Below are 18,276 nucleotides of genomic sequence, written 5' to 3' on the forward strand. Positions count from 1 at the left end.
ATCTCCCCACAGCCTCTCCAACATTTATTATTTTGTGTTTTTTGGATTAATGCCAGCCTTGTTGGAGTGAGGTGAAATCTCATTGTGGTTTTCATCTGCATTTCTCTAATGGCTAATGATCGTGAACATTTCCTCATATATCTGTTAGCTACCAGAATGTCTATTCATATCTTTCGCCCATTTTTTAATTGGGTTATTTGCCTTTTTGCAGTTGAGTTTTTGCAGTATTATGTAGATTTTAGAGATCAGGCGCTGATCGGAAATGTCATAGCTAAAAACTTTTTCCCAGTCTGTAGGTAGGTAGTCTTTTTAGTGTTTCGAACTTTTATATCCATATGGATAAATGAAGTGAATACTGATTCATATGAATGATTTAATGGGAAGGCTGGAATTTGCTGGTACTAGATAAACTCGGAAACCTAATAATTTTAGCACTGGGAGAAACTACGGGGGCTTACTTAATTTTATTTTCTCAATTTTTAGGTGACAGTGTAGGGCATAACAGTGACCTAGGAAAGTGATGCTGGTAAGAGTGTGATCCAAGGCCTTGGCAGTGAAGATGACCTGGATTCAGGAAATATTTCTGAGGTAGAGAATCAAAAGAATTTGGTGACCACGTGGGGTTATGAAGTGGGTAGTAGGCATGATGGAGATTTCAACCTTGGCAGGGTGAACAGGTAGTCATAGATGCAAGATTCTGTGCCAGACTCGCAGAGCCCTGGTGATGCAGTGGTTAAGAGGTTGGCTGCTAACCAGAAGGTCAGCGTTTCGATCCACCAGTTGCTCCTTAGAAACCCTATGGGGCAGTTCTACTTGGTCTTATGAGTCGGAATTGACTCGATGGCAGTGAGTTTGGTTTTCGTTTGTGGCAGACTCACTTTCCCTAACTGTTCTTGCTTTCTTTGCCTGGAGATGGCAGGTGTTGGTTTGTTAACTTCTAGATGCAGTGACAAGATAAGACTTATATGACTTTTCTCCTATTAATTCACTCTGGATTTAGTAAGCACTTACTACGTATTTAGTGTTGCTCACCTCCGAGGATATAAAGGTGAGATATTATGCATGATCTCAAGGAACTCATAGTCAAACAGGGAGAGACAGATATGTAAACAAGACAGATAAATGTGATAAAGTGTTTTGCATATTATGATACCCATTACTCATTGCCATCCAGTCGATTCTGAGCCATATTGACCCTATAGGACAGAGTAGAACTGCCCCATAGGGTTTCCAAGGAGTGGCTGGTGGATTCAAACTGCTGACCTTTTGGTTAGCAGCCGTAGCTCTTAACCACTGTACCACTAGGGCTTCCATGCTATGATGAAAGGATTTATATCAAGATTTCTCAACCTTAATGCTATTGACATTTTGGACTGGATAATTTTTTGTTGTGGGTGGGGGGTGGTTCTACTGTAGGATGTTTAGCAGCATCCCTGGTCTCTACTCACTAGATGCCAGTAGCATCCAACTCCCAGTTGTGAAAACCAAAAAATGATCTCCAAAGAAGTGTCCCAGGGCTCAAAATTGCTCCTGGTTGAGAACCACTGATCTTTATGCTACTGTGAAGACACAAAAGAGAGTAAGTAATTCTACCTAGGTGGAGTCAGAGGAGATCCAGTTTGGGCCGTATTAAGAGATGAGTGGTGGATCTACAGGTGGACCTCAAGAAGTAGGCCTTTCAAAGTAGTACAAATGACAGCAGCTCAAATACGTCAGGTCATTCAGTAGTTTGGTGAAAGCGGACACCAGAGAGGTAAGTAGGCCAAGACATGGAAAGCCTTTACACCATATAAAGGAATTTGGATTTTTATCTTATAGGCAAAAAATGTCCATCAAAGTATTTTTTAAAACCAAGGAATAATACGATCAGATTTGCAAATTAGAAAAGTCATTTTGTGGACAAGGGGGAACGTAAACTGAAATGGGAAGAGAATGGAGGCAGAGAGACCAGAGAGGATTCTCTTGCAGCAACCCACGTGAGAGAAAAGATTTGAGTTATGTTCAGAGGAAAAGGTGATGACTCCCAGGACTCTGGTTAAAGTGACTGGGTGAATGGGGCTGACATCCAACTGAGGGAAGACAAGAGAAGAAACAAATTTTGTTTAAAGGTAGGTGGACCTGGTAAGTTCAATTTCAGACATACTGAGCTAGAACTTTATGGGATATCTGTCTGGAAATGTGCAGCAGACTATTGAATACTTAGGTTTAAAGCTCAGGACAGATGGTGTTTCTGTAGCCATGACCCTGAACCCTTCGCCAGTTGCCTACTTTGGCTACAGGCTCCTCTGCTGAATCCTCTAGAGACACAGGCAAAGACTCTCCAACAAACGTGCTCTACTGCCGGTTTGAGCTTCCCATCCGAATCCCTACCTGGTCCTTCACCCTCATCAGCTGGGTTAGACACTTTGTGGGGCTGAAGGACCCTCTTGGCTCTTTCTGTTAGGACATAAAAAGCTGACCAGGTGTTCTGACCCTAGGCCCCTCTTCCCTAGGCCCACACACTGGTTTTGACATCATGGATTCCCATCCTAGTGCCAGTTAGGTCTTTCAGGGATAGAGGTGTTCTTTGACTTTTAGGTACACCACTCTCCCAAAATCAGGAGTGAATCACAGAGAAAATCGAAGTGAATCATAGACATCACTGAAAGAACACAGCACATAGAAAAGGGATCACAACTTTGGCTGCAATATACTTCAGTTTATAATCTCGCTGCACTCATCACTAAAGATGCAGCTCCTTTCTGGTGGCTTGTGTGGCCCCAAGGACTCTATTTTGTCCCTTATCTGTTTCAGTTATGTTGTGGAGGGGACTAGGATTCAAGAGAGACAGAGAGAGAAGGGAAGCAGATCCTAGAGCAGTGCTTCCAATCTTTTCTTGTCATGGCACTCATACAAAAGGATACTATTTTAATGGTATGCTGGAGTGAATTTAAGGGGATTTGAGGGCATTTATATCGGGCTTGGTGACAAAATTTTATTTTTTATATATAATTATGATAAAAATAAAATACAAAGAATTAGGGATTCAATATTAGTATATTAAATTTGTATAAGACCTCTAAATAAAATATTTTGAAAAGTTAAAATAGAACCTTGAGCTTCTTTCTGCAAATATAATTTTTATTTTAAATTTTGTGTTTGAAATGGCTACTTGCAAATTCTTAGTCCTGACAATGGTAAGGATAAAAAGCACGCATGGTAGTTAACCATTGACAAGAGACATTTACGCAATTTTAAAACCATTTAAAAATATACACCAGGTACACTTGAAGAATCTAATATATTTTCGTTAGCCAACAAATATAATTGATATTTCTTGTGATGATGCAGTTGAGTTTCAAACTCAAACTTTCCCATAACAAGCATTTCAATATAATGATGTGTGTAGGGAGCTCAACACACATGGCATTAACAAAAGCAGTCACGAGGCAGTTAGAGTGGATGCTCGTAAAAGCGCCCACCAGCCACCAACAGAGTCCAAGTAAACACCAAAAAACCAAACCCAGTGCCGTGGAGTCCATTCCGACTCACAGTGACCCTACAGGACAGAGTAGAACTGCCCCATAGAGTTCCCAAGGAGCTCTTGGCAGATTCAAACTGCTGACCCCTTTGTTAGCAACGATAGCATCTAACCACTATGCTACCAAGGTTTCCGCAAACATCTGAAGTAAATCGATGGGAACGAGATTCCAGGTCCTGGCTGGGAGGTGGGCCGGCAGAAGCCCCGCCCCCGCGGCCTCGGTACTGCCGCAGCCTCCTTGCACCCGGAAGTTGAAATCTCCCAGCTTCACAGGCCCTGACCTGGGGCGGCAATAAAAGGGAGGCTTATTTATCTTCGGCAGTACTCAGCTTCTTGCACCAGCTCAGTTGAGTGTTGGATGGCTCTTACCATGCTACCTGGAGGCCTGTGGACATACCAGCAGACCCCACTTGGTTGCCTTTTGAAGAGCCTGGGAAGCCGTTTTGGGCTGGAGGCTCTGAGCACCACCTTTTCCGTTCCAAGGTTTCTCTTTGGGCTGAGAGAATCAGTTTTAGACAGCACACCTGTACTCTATTCAGGGTACCAGAAAAATCAGTTGCCATGGAGCCGATTACTGCTCATGTGTGTCAGAGTAGATCTGTGCTCCATACTGCTTCCAATGGCTAATTTTTTGGAAGTGGATTTTTTTTGGGGGGGGGGTCAGGTCTTCTCAGCAGACCTCCTTAACCTTTTGCTCCCCTTTGTGGTATCACCAAAACCAAACCTATTGCCAAATAGTCAATTCCAACTCATAGTGACCCCTTAAGACAGACTAGAACTGCCCCCATAGGATTTCCAAGGAGCAGCTGGTGGATTCGAACTGTCAACCTTTTGGTTAGCAGCCGATCTCTTAACTGCTGCAGGATATGGTACAGGGGTGGGAAACTGCTCTAGAGCAGTGGTTCTGTTACTTTAGCAGGCATAAGAATCACCTGGAGGTTGATGGACCCCACCCCTAGAGTTTCGATTCAGTAGGCCTGGGATGGGGCCTAAGAATTAGCATTTCTAACAAATTCCCAGGTGCTGCTGCTGATCCTGACCACACTTTGAAAACCATTGCCGTAGAGCCCAAACAAAAAAAGCCTTTTCTAAACATACGTTCAGAGTAGCCCCTTCTCACTCTCTTGTTGTTAGTTGCCATCGAGTTGACTCATGGCAACCCATGTGTGCACAGTAGAACTGCTCCATAGGGTTTTCAAGGCTGTGACCTTTCAGAAGCAGATGGCAAGGACTTTCTTCCAAGGCACCTCTGGGAAAGTTTAAAACACCAAAATTTCAGCTAGTAGTTGAGCACTTAATCATTTGTGCCACCCAGCCGTCCTCTTACTCTCTTACCCTTGTCTATTTTTCCTTAAAACACTTAATATTACTTGATATCATATGCATTTATTTGCTTATTGCTTATCTTTGGTAAGCTCCAAGAGGATAGGAACTTTATTTTGCTTACTGATGTTGTCCAGTCTTGTAGAACAGCGCGTGGTGCATAGTAAGAGCTTAAAAGACATTTATTGCATGAATGAACATGTCTTTTGGAAAGCATCAGCCAAAGCTGAAACCATGAGCATGAAAAAGGTCACCCAGGGTAAGAGGGACGAGTAAAAAGGAGAAGGGCCAAGAACATACCCTGGAGGTACCTGGACATTTAATGGAATAAATAACAGAAATAAATAGTAGAATAGAAAGCTAGAGCCAAGCCTGGTACAGCAGCATCATAGAAACCCAAAAAGGAGATATTTTCAGAAAGGGTGGAACACACCAAAAGTAAACAGCAGACAGTGTGTAAGATGAAAAGATTGAGAAGACCAGGAGATTTGTCAGTTAGAAGAGCATTGGTGATTTTGGTTAATTTAAGGTGTCTTGTGGTGCGATGGATTGCTTTTATATGGCTTTTCTGGCCATGGTCTTGTAACTCCCTTGGGTGAGACTATACAAAGAAGGTAATCGTGGCCCACTAAGGGGATTGGATAGATTGCTAATAATGTAAATAAAGTTCTGGCACCCATGTGCGGGGTGGGATCATGCGAATAAGGTCTTTGGAACCCTAATGAAGGGATCAATCAGTTTTGCCATCCTGTTAGGCTTAAAATGAGCCATTCCAGAGGCAGGAGGAGAGGATTTCACTACTACCAAGGAAGGAAAGCTAGAAGTGGAGTACATCTTTTGGACCCAAGATTCCCCTGCTGAGAAGCTCCTGGAACCAGGAGACCAACAGAGAGACAAAGAGAGATTTAACACCAAAGATGGCAAGAATCAGCAGCAGAGAAATAGTGGCAGCAGAACCAGCAGACTGGCAGGAGAAGGTGCAGTGGTCTTCCCAGCCCAGGGAGCAAGAAAGCTGAGTGCCTTCGGGAAGGAGGCTTGCTGGCAGAGTAGGGTGCCTCTGGGCCCTTAGTAGAGCTAGGTTTGCTGATCCATGGAGCTAGCACTGAGCACCTTTGGGCCGATGCTTACTCATGGAGTGGGGTGCCTCGGGGCACTTAACGGGCGGAGCTGAAAGACCTTTGTAACACTTTGCCCAAGCAGGGCAGAGGCTGAGGGGCCAGAGAGAGGCGTGCCTGCGGGCACAGCTGAGAAGAGGCTGTCCTGAAGAAAGAACTGTATTGTGTGTTCCTGAACCTGAATTGTATGTAACCTGTTACTTCCCATAATTGTATTGTCTGGGAATTCCGTGTGGCCATTGCAACGAATTATCAAACTCTGCAGAGAAATAGAGAGTGCCATGGGAGGGACAGCTATTGTCAGAATTGGTAAAGATGGCGGAGAGAGGAGGCATGTCTGACCTCTGCCTCATAGGAATCAGCCTTGGACTGTTGATCTTGATTCTCCTTCCTCCTTGTGAAGTTACAGGAGGTTAGATGCCACTGCCATGCCATTTTTACATGTCCAGAATAGCAGACTAATTGTTTTGGATTGAGTAGTGAATGGTGGTTGCAAAAGTGGAGAAAATGAATGTAGACTGTTTATTCAAGGAACTTGATTATGAAGTAAAAGGCAGTAGATGCAGGAGGATATAAGGTCAAGAGAAAGTGTTTCTCTTTCCCTTTCTGTGTAAGCTAAAAGGGATCAGAGCATAATTTTATGTTACAGAAAAGGAGCCTATAAAGAGATGTTGAATATACAGGACTGTGTAAGAGTAACCAAAGGGCAAGGTCATGGCCCTAGAGGAGGTGGAGAGATAGAATTGGGAGTAGGATAGATCACCCCCTCACCCTCCCAGACCAGGAGGAAAGATGTGAGGATGGCTAGTTTAGAGGGCTGGGCTCGAAGGTGAGGGAGTTCACGTATGAGGACCTCCATTTCCTCTGGGAGTTGGAGCAAAGTCATTCTTAGGAGTCGGGCAGGAGTGGGGTAAGAGGTATGTAACCCAGACCCACTGCCACTGAGTTGATTCTGACTCACAGCAACCCCATAGGGTTTTCAAGGCTGTAAGTCTATAGAGAAGCAGGCTGCCACATCTTTCTCCTGCAGAGCCACTGGTGGTTTCAAATCACCAACTTTGCAGTTAGCAGTCAATCGCTTTAACCATCACTCCACCAGCACTCCTTAAGAGGTATAACAGAGGGTGGCAAAGGCTTGGAGTTATTGTTGTGGGAAATGAGACTGAATAATAGCATCAAATGGCCCAAAATATTAAAAAATTTAAGAGGCCGGAAAGCTGTATAGGCTCTCATGTGCTTCTAACTCACTCACTCACTCAATTTTTCAAAATGTTCTCATATCATCCTTGTCATAAGGCATATATTAATAAAGCAAGCTCCAGACACTTAAAAAAATCTTTACTGGTTATTTCCTAAGGCAGAACGCTGGTAGGAGCAGCTGCTTTTGGTATACACTCCCACATGCAAGGAGGGATGAGAGGATGCCAGGTGGGAGCAGTTAATTACCAGAAGAAAAGCGGGCTCAGGCAATAGGCAATAGGATGGAAAACAAATTGGCCTGACCCTCAGAGATCTCTGGTTTTGGTTAATTGTAGGATCCCAAGAAATGACCCTCTAAGTTTTTGATTTGTGTGACAACAAAAACAAACAAACCAACAAAACACAACTCTAGGTCTGGGGAACAGAGGCCTCTCAGGAGTGAGAGAGACATGACTTGTCAGAGTGCTTAACCACTACACCACCAGGGTTCCTACCATACCTATCTATTACCAGAACTAAATCAGATTCCACCTCCAAAGCCTCTCAAATGTACTCCAAATATTCTTGAAAAAGGATGTTCTGAAACCTACATACTAGAAAGCTTCCTTGCAGCCTCTCCCCAAAGGCCTTCTGATCCTTTATGAATAACTGCAATGGAGAAAAGGAAATAACCAAAGTTTTCAGTGACTACCACTAATTCCAAGTTAACACTAATTTTTGGTGCCCAAAATGTCACTGTCATCAACATTCTGAACTTATACGGATTAGGTTCCACTGCTATTCATAAGGTTTTCATTGGCCAATTTTGTAGATCTTCCTGTCCTTCTTTCTAGTCTCTTAGTCTAGAAGCTCCACTGAAACCTGTCCACCACAGGTGACCTTACTGGTATTTGAAATACCAGTGGCATAACTTCCAGCATCACAGCAACAAGCAGGCCACCACAGTACGACAAACTGACAGACTAGTGGAAAAGACCAAAATGGATGTCAGAAGAGACTCCGAAACTTGCTGTTGAATGTACAGTAGCTAAAGCGAATGGAAGAAATGATGAAGTAAAAGAGCTGAACAGATTTCAAAGGGCTGTTTGAGAAGACAAAGTAAAGTATAACAATGAAACTGTGCGAAGACCTGGAGTTGGAAAACCAAAAGGGAAGAACATGCTCAGCATTTCTCAAGCTGAAAGAACTGAAGAAAAAATTCAAGTCTCGAGTTGCAATACTGAAGGATTCTATGGGCAAAATATTGAACAATGCAAGAAGCATAAAAAGATGGAAGGAATACTTACAGTCATTGTACCAAAAAGAATTGGTTGACATTCAGCCATTTCGGAAGGAAGCATATGATCAAAAATCAATGGTATTGAAGGAAGAAGTCCAAGCTGTAGTGAAGGCATTGGCGAAAAACAAGGCTCCAGGAATTGATGGAATACCAATTAAGATGTTTCTTGCATCAGATGCAATGCTGGAAACACTCACTTGTCTATGCCAAGAAATTTGGAAGACAGCTACCTGGCCAACCATCTGGAAGAGATCCATATTTGTGCCCTTTCCAAAGAAAGGTGATTCAACAGAATGCAGAAATTATTGAACAATATCATTAATAACACATTGAAGTAAAATTTTGCTGAAGACAATTCAGAAGTGGTTGCAGTAGTACATCGACAGGGAACTGCCAGAAATTCAAGCCGGATTCAGAAGAGGATGTGGAACCAGGGATATCAATTGCTGATGTCAGCTGGATTGTGGCTGAAAGCAGAGCATACCAGAAGGATGTTTACTTGTGTTTATTGACTATGCAAAGGCATTTGACTGTTTGGATCATAACAAATTATGGATAACGTTGTGAAAAATGGGAATTCCAGAACACTAAATTGTGCATGGAAACCCTGGTGGCATAGTGGTTAAGTGCTATGGCAGCTAACCAAAAGGTTGGCAGTTCAAATCCACCAGGCGCTCCGTGGAAACTCTGTGGGACAGTTCTACTCTGTCCTGTAGGGTTGCTATGAGTCAGAATTGACTCAACAGCAATGGGTTTTGGGTTTTTTTTTTTTTTTTAATTGTGCTCATGAGGAACCTGTACATAGACCAAGAGGCAGTCATTCAAACAGAACAAGAGGATACTGCATGGTTTAAAATCAGGAAGGCTGTGTGTCAGGATTGTATCCTTTCACCATACTTACTCAATCTGTGTTCTGAACAAATAATCCAAGAATCTGGACTATATGAAGAAGAGCGGGGCATCAGGATTGGAGGAAGACTCACTAACAACCTGCAATGTACAGATGACACAACCTTGCTTGCAGAAAAGTGAAAAGGACTTGAAGCATTTACTGATGACGATCAAAGACCACAGCCTTCAGTATGGATTATACCTCAACATAAACAAAAAATTCTCACAACTGGACCTATAATCAACATCATAATAAAATATTAACATTATCAACGATTTCATTTGACTTGGATACACAATCAACGCCTGTGGAAGCAGCAGTTGAGAAATCAAACAACGTATTGCATTGAGCAAATCTGTGGCAAAAAAGCTTTAAAGTGTTAAAAAGCAACATGTCACTTTGAGGACTAAGGTGTGCCTGACGAGAGCCATGGTATTTTCAATCACCTTATTTGCATGTGAAAGCTGGACAATGAACAAGGAAGACTGAAGAATTGATGCCTTTGAATTATGGCATTGACAAAGTATATTGAATATACCATGGACTGCCTGAAGAACAAACAAATCTGTCTTGGAAGAAGTGCAGCCAGAATGCTCCTTAGAAGGATGGAGGGCCTTTTCTCAGGTACTTGGGACATGTTATCAAGAGGGATCAGTCCCTGGAGAAGGACATCATGCTTGATAGAGGGTCATCGAAAAAGGAGGATCCTCAATGAGATGGATTGACACAGTGGCTGCAAAATGGGCTCAAATAGAGTGAAGATTGTGAGGATGGTGCAGGACCCGGCAGTGTTTTGTTCTGTTGTATGAAGGGTTGCGATGAGTCAGAACCCACTTATGGTGGCACCCAACAACAACATGGATTAGGTGATAAACTGAATGCTCCACTACCGTTCTTTGTCCTTTCTTTCTATAACTTCTGTCATTGAAATGTTGGCATGCCTGGATACATTCTCCTTGTCTCAGTTTTCCTTCTTGTTAATTTGCTATTCAGCCCTGTCCATTTTGCTATTCAGCCATAAATCTTGTCTATTTTTTGTCTTTCAGTGGTTCTTCAATATTCTAGGCTCATTGATGGCATTTTGTGTTCCCTGGGGCTTTTTTTTTTTTTAAATATATAACATTATGGGATTTTTAGATGGAAGATACAGTAGATGTGTATGCTTAGGTCTCCATCTTTTTTTTTTTTAATTTTTATTGTGCTTTAAGTGAAAGTTTACAAATCAAGTCAGCCTCTCATACAAAAATTTATATATACCTTGCTATATACTCCTAATTGCTCTCCCCCGAGACAGCACACTCCTTCCCTCCAGTCTCTATTTTCGTGTCCATTGAGCCAGCCCCTGACCCCCTCCACCCTCCCATCTCCCATCCAGACAGGAGATGCCAACATAGTCTCGTGTGTCTACCTGATCTAAGAAGCTCATTCATCACCAGTATTATTTTCTATCCCATAGTCCAGTCCAATCCCTGTCTAAAGAGTTGGCTTTGGGAATGGTTCCTGTCTTGGGCTAACAGAAGGTCTGGTCGGGTCTCCAACTTGATTAAAATATTTTGGCTATCTTTTGGGTTATCTTGTTTCATTAATTAGATGGTATATTTAAATGTAAATGTCTTTATGCCCCTTTATTCTAAACGAGAAAACTGTTTTCTAGTTTTCAGTGACTTTATAAATCTGGCTCATTCCAACTATCAAACAAATAACATCGTCTTCTTTAGTCTCTAAATCTGGCTCATTCCAACTATCAAACAAATAACATCGTCTTCTTTAGTCTCCCAACTCAGTTTTAGTCTCACCTGCAACGTTCTTCACTCATCCAAAAAGCCCTCCTCGGCCCACCCCTTCCTCTCTTCTAGGCGCCTGAACTGCACATGGCTCTGCAGTTATTCTCAACCTAGGATCAGACTTGCCTGTAATTTCCCCCAAATAAACTAGGGCCTACTGAATCACAACCTCTGCTGATCGGACCTGGGCATCTTTTTTTTTTCTCCCCTCTCTCTTAAGCTCCACAGGTGACTCTGATGTACACCAGGTTAAGAAGCACGCAGGTTTCTTTTCTTCCCTAACGCAGCCCTCCAGGAACGGGATAATCCCTGGTCCCGGCCGCCATCCCAGCGGTGGTTGGCTAGAAACTCGTGCCGCGGCCCCGCCTCGCGTCTTCAAGCCTAATCAGCAGAGACAGAAGCGGGCGGTCCCGGAAGGTGGTCCAAGCCGCCTGCGAGCCGGGCCGAGCAGCCCAGAGCCTGGGGCAGACGCCAGACCGGAGCACCGGGCGGCTGGCGAGGCCAACGGCCCCTCCGGCCGCGTGGCTCCGGGCCGGAACGCGGCGCCTGGAGAGGCTGAGGGCCTCGGGCAGCGGTGCGCAGGCGCGCGGGGCCGCCGTCGCAGCCGCTGTTTCTTTGCCGCTTAGCGGGAGAGCGCCCTCAACTCCCCCGGGAGCGCAACGGCCGCGCCGACGCCGGACGCCGAGACCTGTGAGGAGCAGCCAGGCGTGCTGGGCCGCAGAGGGTGCGCTCCACCGCCTCCTTCTGCCTGCCTTCTTCACCCCGGGTCGAGGGAACCCCCCAGGTTAGGTGAAGAAAAACACCCCATTCCCGCATGGGGCTGTGAGGTCTAGACGTTGGCAGCGAGGGTGGGAAGGGGGTCCCGCCAGGTAAAGCGGGGTCTGGGCGGGCGAAGATGAGGTCGTTGACTTCAGGTCAGAGGAAGCCAGGACCGTGGCCGTCGGCTTGGGATGGAGAAAGTGTGTACAGGTGGAAAGAGGCTTTACTTAGGGTCTTCTCCTTAGCGTTGGGGAAGGCATTTGCCTCATTTTCCACTCCTGGTTCCCACAGAGTCTACAGAGATTCTGTTAAGAAGTTTGCAATGTAGAATGAGATCCCCAACAAACCCGAGTTAACGTTCGGCAAATGATAAAATGAGACAGGAACTCGGACTTCACACACACTAGCCAGTGGCAGAGGTCTCTTCAGACACAGCTTAATAAACCCAGGTTGAGATTGAGTTTAAATTGTGTGCAGGCTTTGTGGTCCTCACATCCCAGAGTCTGCCTCATCGCCTTTAAAATTCGCAGTTGAGTTGCTTGTATCACACCATTGATCGTTGTAAACATTTTTTTTTCATCTTGAGTTTGTCCGTTTTTCCTCATGAGCAATGTTTTTGACCTAAACCCTGCAGGGCGCAATGTCTGAACAAGAGAGAATACAGGAATGCCTGAGGAAAGAAATAAGGTCACTTCTCATTTCCACCAAAGATGGTTTGACCCCACAACAATTGGAAAAGGAGTACCTTTTAATGGTTGGCAACCATCTACCGCTCCGAACCCTTGGGTATCGGTCCACTATGGAGCTGGTTTTGGACATGCCTGATGTTGTTAGTGTCTGCCCCTCTGGGGATGGTACTGTTACGCTGAAAGGTAGGTTTAAAACTTTGAAGGTCTACAAACTTTGTAATAAAAATACTTTGTGAAGAATTGTTCTAGCTTTGCAATTATCTTGTGCTCCAGGCAGTGGATTATAAAATTTTTGGGTTTTTGCAGGGGGAGGGAGTATTGGCCCCTTTGAGGTTGTGAGCAAAGTTAGAGCCTCAGCAAAATTAAGAATTTTTTTCCCAGAAAATATGCATTCACAAAAACTATGTTTTCCGTATGATTTCAGGTTATCGCCCTTTAAGTTGAGAGAAACATAACAATGGAAATTTCTAATTATAAAATAATGTTTTAAATTCCATGAACCACAAGATGACACTAGAGGGAAGTTTGTTGTTCATTCAGACTTTGAAAAGTGTTTGGAATTTTTCAGGAGTCAATTAGCAGTAATGATGATACAGTGGGTTTTACCTTTCTCTTTTCATCCTCTGGCGGAGGAGGTAACAGCCATTGTCTAAAATGCAAGAAATGGAGGAACCAAGGCTTTATGTTTATGTGCTGCCTAGAGAAACCCTGGTGGTGTAGTGGTTAAGTGCTACAGCTGCTAACCAAAGGGTCAGCAGTTCGAATCTGCCAGGCACTCCTTGGAAACTCTGGGGCAGTTCTACCCTGTCCTATAGGGTCGCTATGAGTCAGAATCGACTCCATGGCACTGGGTTTGGTTTGGTTTTAGAGAAACAGTTCCTTGGATAGTTAAAAATTGTCTGTATAAACACAGATACAAAGAACAAAGAAGGAAGTAAGTCTTTCACCCAAATATGATTTCTTTTTTCACTATCTCTTTAGCTATTCCAGATGAGTCTACCAAAGGAATAGCAAGTTTAGTTGCAAAACAGAGGAGCAATCATAAAGTTCGAAACTCCATGCCAAAGGGAAGGGCCAGTGTTTGCCCTGGACCAAGCTCTCGTGGAAGAGTACCTTACCGAGGGAGAGTACCCCCTATTCTTCCAGCTGTTGTAAAGAGTGAGTTGAAAGATCTCTTGGCGTTTTCTCCAGTTCTTCTTTCTGATTTTGAAAAGGCTTTTGCCAAGCGATTTGGACGATCATTCCAGTACGTGCAATATGGATTCCTTTCTATGTTTGAAGTGCTGAATGCAGCTTCAGATATCGTTTCTGTAGAGCAGACCAGGGCAGGTTCTTTGTTGACGCTGAAGAAGAACATATCAGAGGAAAAACAAAGAGGATGGCCAGCAGGTAAGCATGTTAGGATGAGTAACTGTATTGTGGATCAGTGAATTTGGGAGCAGTGGTGGTTTCTTCTGTGGCACACATAGAGAAGTATGTGGTGGCTAAGCTGCACAAGTTTGGAGTCGACAGCAGTCTGAAGTTGAATCCTGGCTCTACCATTTGCAAGCTACTTAGCCTGACTAAGCCTTAGTGTCTTCATCTCTAAAATGGGAATAATAATACTTGCTTCTTGGAGTTGTATTGAGGATTAAATAATATCATATCTGTAAAGTGCCTGGTCTGGTGCCTGGCATTTAATAAGCTCATAGTAAGTGTTTACTGTTATGAAAACACAACGCCAGCTCTGTCTAGAACACAGTAAATGAACGTTAGTTGTATGTGTTCATGTAAAGAAGACATAACATGGAAAGTGAAAAATTTTAAAGAATAATTCTAGCTAGTAACATTAGCCTATCTGATCTTTGTAGCGTCACTGGCAATATTCCAAGAGTCACTGCAGTAATCACATACGGTAATGATAATCATCTTGTTTAGCGTTTTACCTTGGATTCTCATTACCATACTAGACAGGCTGAGTGAGTAACCCCATCTTACAGATAAGGAAAGCAAAGCTCTAGCAAGTTATATGACTTTTCCAGTTACATGGCTGGAAAGTGCTACAGCAGAGTTAGGTACACCGTTCTTAATGACTGCTCATCCAGTGATTTTCAACCCATTTGTTTTCTTTTTTAATGGCTCAGAAGACCCATATGATCATTGTATAGTATCTTTCTAGCACCTGTACAGTAGTCTGTACCCTGAGCAGAGTAAGAGCCTATTTGGGAGAATTCTTATGCCTATTTCAGTGATTCTTTTCCTCCAGAACCCACATTTAGATTAATGTAAGTGGATCATAATTCTGTGTCAGGAGTTTACAAACCAATATTTAAAGTGTGGTGGCTAGTGTAGTTTGATGAGGATATGATAGGGATTCGCACACTCTGGGTCTACTCAGGGTTCAGAGTCTAGCCCTTAGTTGTATCAGTGGTCAAACTTAGGGAAGCCAACTCATGCTATCAAACTCATAAGAGGTTGAGTTGCATAAGGCACCTTGCCAGCTTATTAAGTAATGGGGGTGGATACTCTTTCCCAGTGATTGGGTTGTTCAAATACCTCATTCATGGCCCCTTCTTTCTGTCATCAGGATAGCTTAGAAGTAATTTTTTTGTGTGTGAGCATGATCTTAAAGAGCTAGGCCATGGTGAGGCCCAGTGATATATCTTTCATAATGTACAAAACAAAATATACCTCTCCACTGGTATTTTCCCTCCCTGCAAATTTGAAGAAAAAATTTATACTGTAAAATAATATTCTTTATAGCTTTGTGATTCCCCCAGATACTTGATAGATAGATAGAAAGCTACCCTTGAGTCGACTTTGACTCATGGTGACCTTATGTGCCACAGAATAAAATGTTACCTGATCCAGTGTCATCCTTAGGATCTCCAGCATGTTAGAGTCCATCATTGCTATTCTTGTGCCAGTCCATCTCACTGATGGTCTTCCTTTGCCCTCACTCCCTACATACTACTCAGTGGTTATCCAGTTTGAGAAGTGTAGTTCTAAGCAGACTCTCTACTTGGAGACTTTTTGGTCTTCTAGATAGGATACAGCTTTTTAGGTTTTTACCTATTAACCTTTTTATGCTTCTTGGGACAGAATGCGCCCACAAACATTTTCGGGTTCTCAGGTTTCTTGGGAGGCTGCTTGTGTCACTAAAAGTATATGCTGCCCTCAAGTGGGGGCTTGTGGAATGATGAAAAATGAAAGAAACATTTTTTGACAAAAATTCACTTAGAAGGCTTAGGTGTGCAGCAGTACATCCAGAAGTGTGATTGTCCAAATTTTTGTCTCTTTTGGCTTTTGTTCAACTAGATAATCCTTGTAAGCATGTTTATGGCTTCGTATGTGATAGTTAGGGAGCTCTGGTGGGTTTAGTTTTGTGTGTGTATGTGTGTCATATTTGGAAAATCAATGAAACAAAATGGAAGGCACCACCCTCCAAAGATCTTTGGGACAGATAGAGCCCACTAAACATTATGTCAGACTACTGCCAAGGTTTTATTTATTTTTTGGCTTTAAGTAAAAGTTCACGGTTAAAGTTAGTTTCTCATACGAAAATTTATACACACATTGTTATGTGACCCTAGTTGCTGTTCCTATAATGTGACAGCACACTCCTCCTCTTCATCCCGGATTTCCCATGTCTGTTCAACTAGTTCCTGTCCCTTTCAGCCTTCTCATCTCACCTCCGGACAAGAGCTGCCCATTTAGTCTCATGTATCTACTTGAGCTAAGAAGTATACTCTTCACAAGTATCATTTCATGTCTTATACTCCAGTCTAATCTTTTGAAGAGTTGGCTTTGGGAATGGTTTTAGTTCTGGGCTAACAGAGTTCAGGAGTCAGGTCTTCCGGAGTCCCTCCAGTCTCAAACCATTAAGTCTGGTCTTTTTTTTTTTTTAATTTTTATTGTGCTTTAAGTGAAAGTTTACAAATCAAGTCAGTTTCTCACACAAAAACTTATATACACCTTGCTACATACTCCCAATTACTCTCCCACTAATGAGACAGCCCGCTCCCTCCCTCCCCACTCTCTTTTCGTGTCCATTTCACCAGCTTCTAACCCCCTCTACCCTCTCATCTCCCCTCCAGGCAGGAGATGCCAACATAGTCTCAAGTGTCCACCTGATCCAAGAAGCTCACTCCTCACCAGCATCCCTCTCCAACCTGTTGTCCAGTCCAGTCCCTGTCTGAAGAGTTGGCTTCAGGAATGGTTCCTGTCCTGGGCCAACAGAAGGTCTGAGGGCCATGACCACTGGGGTCCTTCCAGTCTCAGTCAGACCATTAAGTCTAGTCTTTTTACGAGAATTTGGGGTCTCCATCCCACTGCTCTCCTGCTCCCTCAGGGGTTCTCCGCTGTGTTCCCTGTCAGGGCAGTCATCGATTGTAGCTGGGCACCATCTAGTTCTTCTAGTCTCAGGCTGATGTAGTCTCTGGTTTATGTGGCCCTTTCTGTCTCTTGGGCTTGTAATTACCTTGTGTCCTTGGTGTTCTTCATTCTCCTTTGCTCCAAGTGGGTTGAGACCAATTGATGCATCTTAGATGGCCGCTTGCTAGCGTTTAAGACCCCAGACACCACTCTCCAAAGTGGGATGCAGAATGTTTTCTTAATGGATTTTATTATGCCAATTGACTTAAATATCCCCTGAAACCATGGTCCTCAAACCCCTGCCCCTGCTACGCTGGTCTTCGAAGCATTGTTTATTCAGGAAACTTCTTTGCTTTTGGTTTAGTCCAGTAGTGCTGACCTCTCCTGTATTGTGTATTGTCTTTCCCATCCTAAAGTAGTTCTTATCTACTATCTAATTAGTGAATACCTTCTCCCACCCCTCCTCTCGTAACCGTCAAAGAACGTTTTCTTCTCAGTTTAAACTATTTCTTGAGTTCTTATAATAGTGGTCGTATACAATATTTGTCCTTTTGCAACTGACTAATTTCACTCAGCATAATGCCTTCCAGATTCATCCATGTTATGAAATGTTTCACAGATTGATCACTGTTCTTTATCGATGCGTAGTATTCCATTGTGTGAATATACCATAATTTATTTATCCACTCATCCGTTGGTGGGCACCTTGGTTGCTTCTATCTTTTTGCTATTGTAAACAGTGCTTCAATGAACATGGGTGTGCATATATCTGTTCACGTAAAGGCTCTTATTTCTCTAGAATATATTCCAAGGAGTGGGATTGCTGGATTTTATGGTAGTTCTGTTTCTAGCTTTTTAAGGAAGTGCCAAATCAATTTCCAAAGTGGTTGTACCATTTGACATTCCCACTAGCAGTGTAGAAGTGTTCCAATCTCTCCACAGCCTCCCCAACATTTATTGTTTTGTGTTTTGGGGATTAATGCCAGCCTTGTTGGAGTGAGATGAAATCTCATTGTCGTTTTGATTTTCATTTCTCTAATGGCTAATGATTGTGAGCATTTCTTCATGTATCTGTCAGCTACCTGAATGTCTTCTTTAGTGAAGTGCCTGTTCACATCTTTTGCCCATTTTTTAATGGGTTATTTGCCTTTTTGTAATTGGATTTTTGCAGTATCATACAGATTTTAGAGATCAGGTGCTGATCAGAAATGTCACAGCTAAAAACTTTTTCCCAGTCTGTAGGTAATCTTTTTACTTCACAAAGGTGAAGCCTTTGGATAAGCATAGGTGTTTGATTTTTAGGTAAGTCTGGTCTTTTTACTAGAATTTGAGTTTTGCATCCCACTTTTCTCCTGCTCCATC

General features: G+C 43.1%; 1 protein-coding gene across 7 annotated transcripts in view; it reads left to right on the plus strand.

Annotated features, from left to right (window-relative positions):
* The first annotated feature begins 11,556 nt into the window (after positions 1-11,556).
* TDRD5 (tudor domain containing 5) overlaps positions 11,557-18,276 on the plus strand; it is a 102,165-nt gene continuing 95,445 nt past the window's right edge. For 4 of the 7 annotated variants that reach the window (XM_049868402.1, XM_049868404.1, XM_049868405.1 and 1 more), the window contains exons 1-3: positions 11,557-11,897; positions 12,507-12,744; positions 13,543-13,950. In XM_049868402.1, coding sequence (XP_049724359.1) covers positions 12,513-12,744; positions 13,543-13,950 — 640 coding nt within the window. In that variant the 5' untranslated portion in view covers positions 11,557-11,897; positions 12,507-12,512. Of the gene's footprint in view, positions 11,898-12,506; positions 12,745-13,542; positions 13,951-16,698; positions 16,783-18,276 lie in introns of those variants that run through there. The other 3 variants (XM_049868406.1, XM_049868403.1, XM_049868409.1) reach the window with 3 other exon arrangements.

This window comes from Elephas maximus, chromosome 24, assembly GCF_024166365.1.
Source record: "Elephas maximus indicus isolate mEleMax1 chromosome 24, mEleMax1 primary haplotype, whole genome shotgun sequence".
Classification (NCBI taxonomy): Eukaryota; Metazoa; Chordata; class Mammalia; order Proboscidea; family Elephantidae; genus Elephas; species Elephas maximus.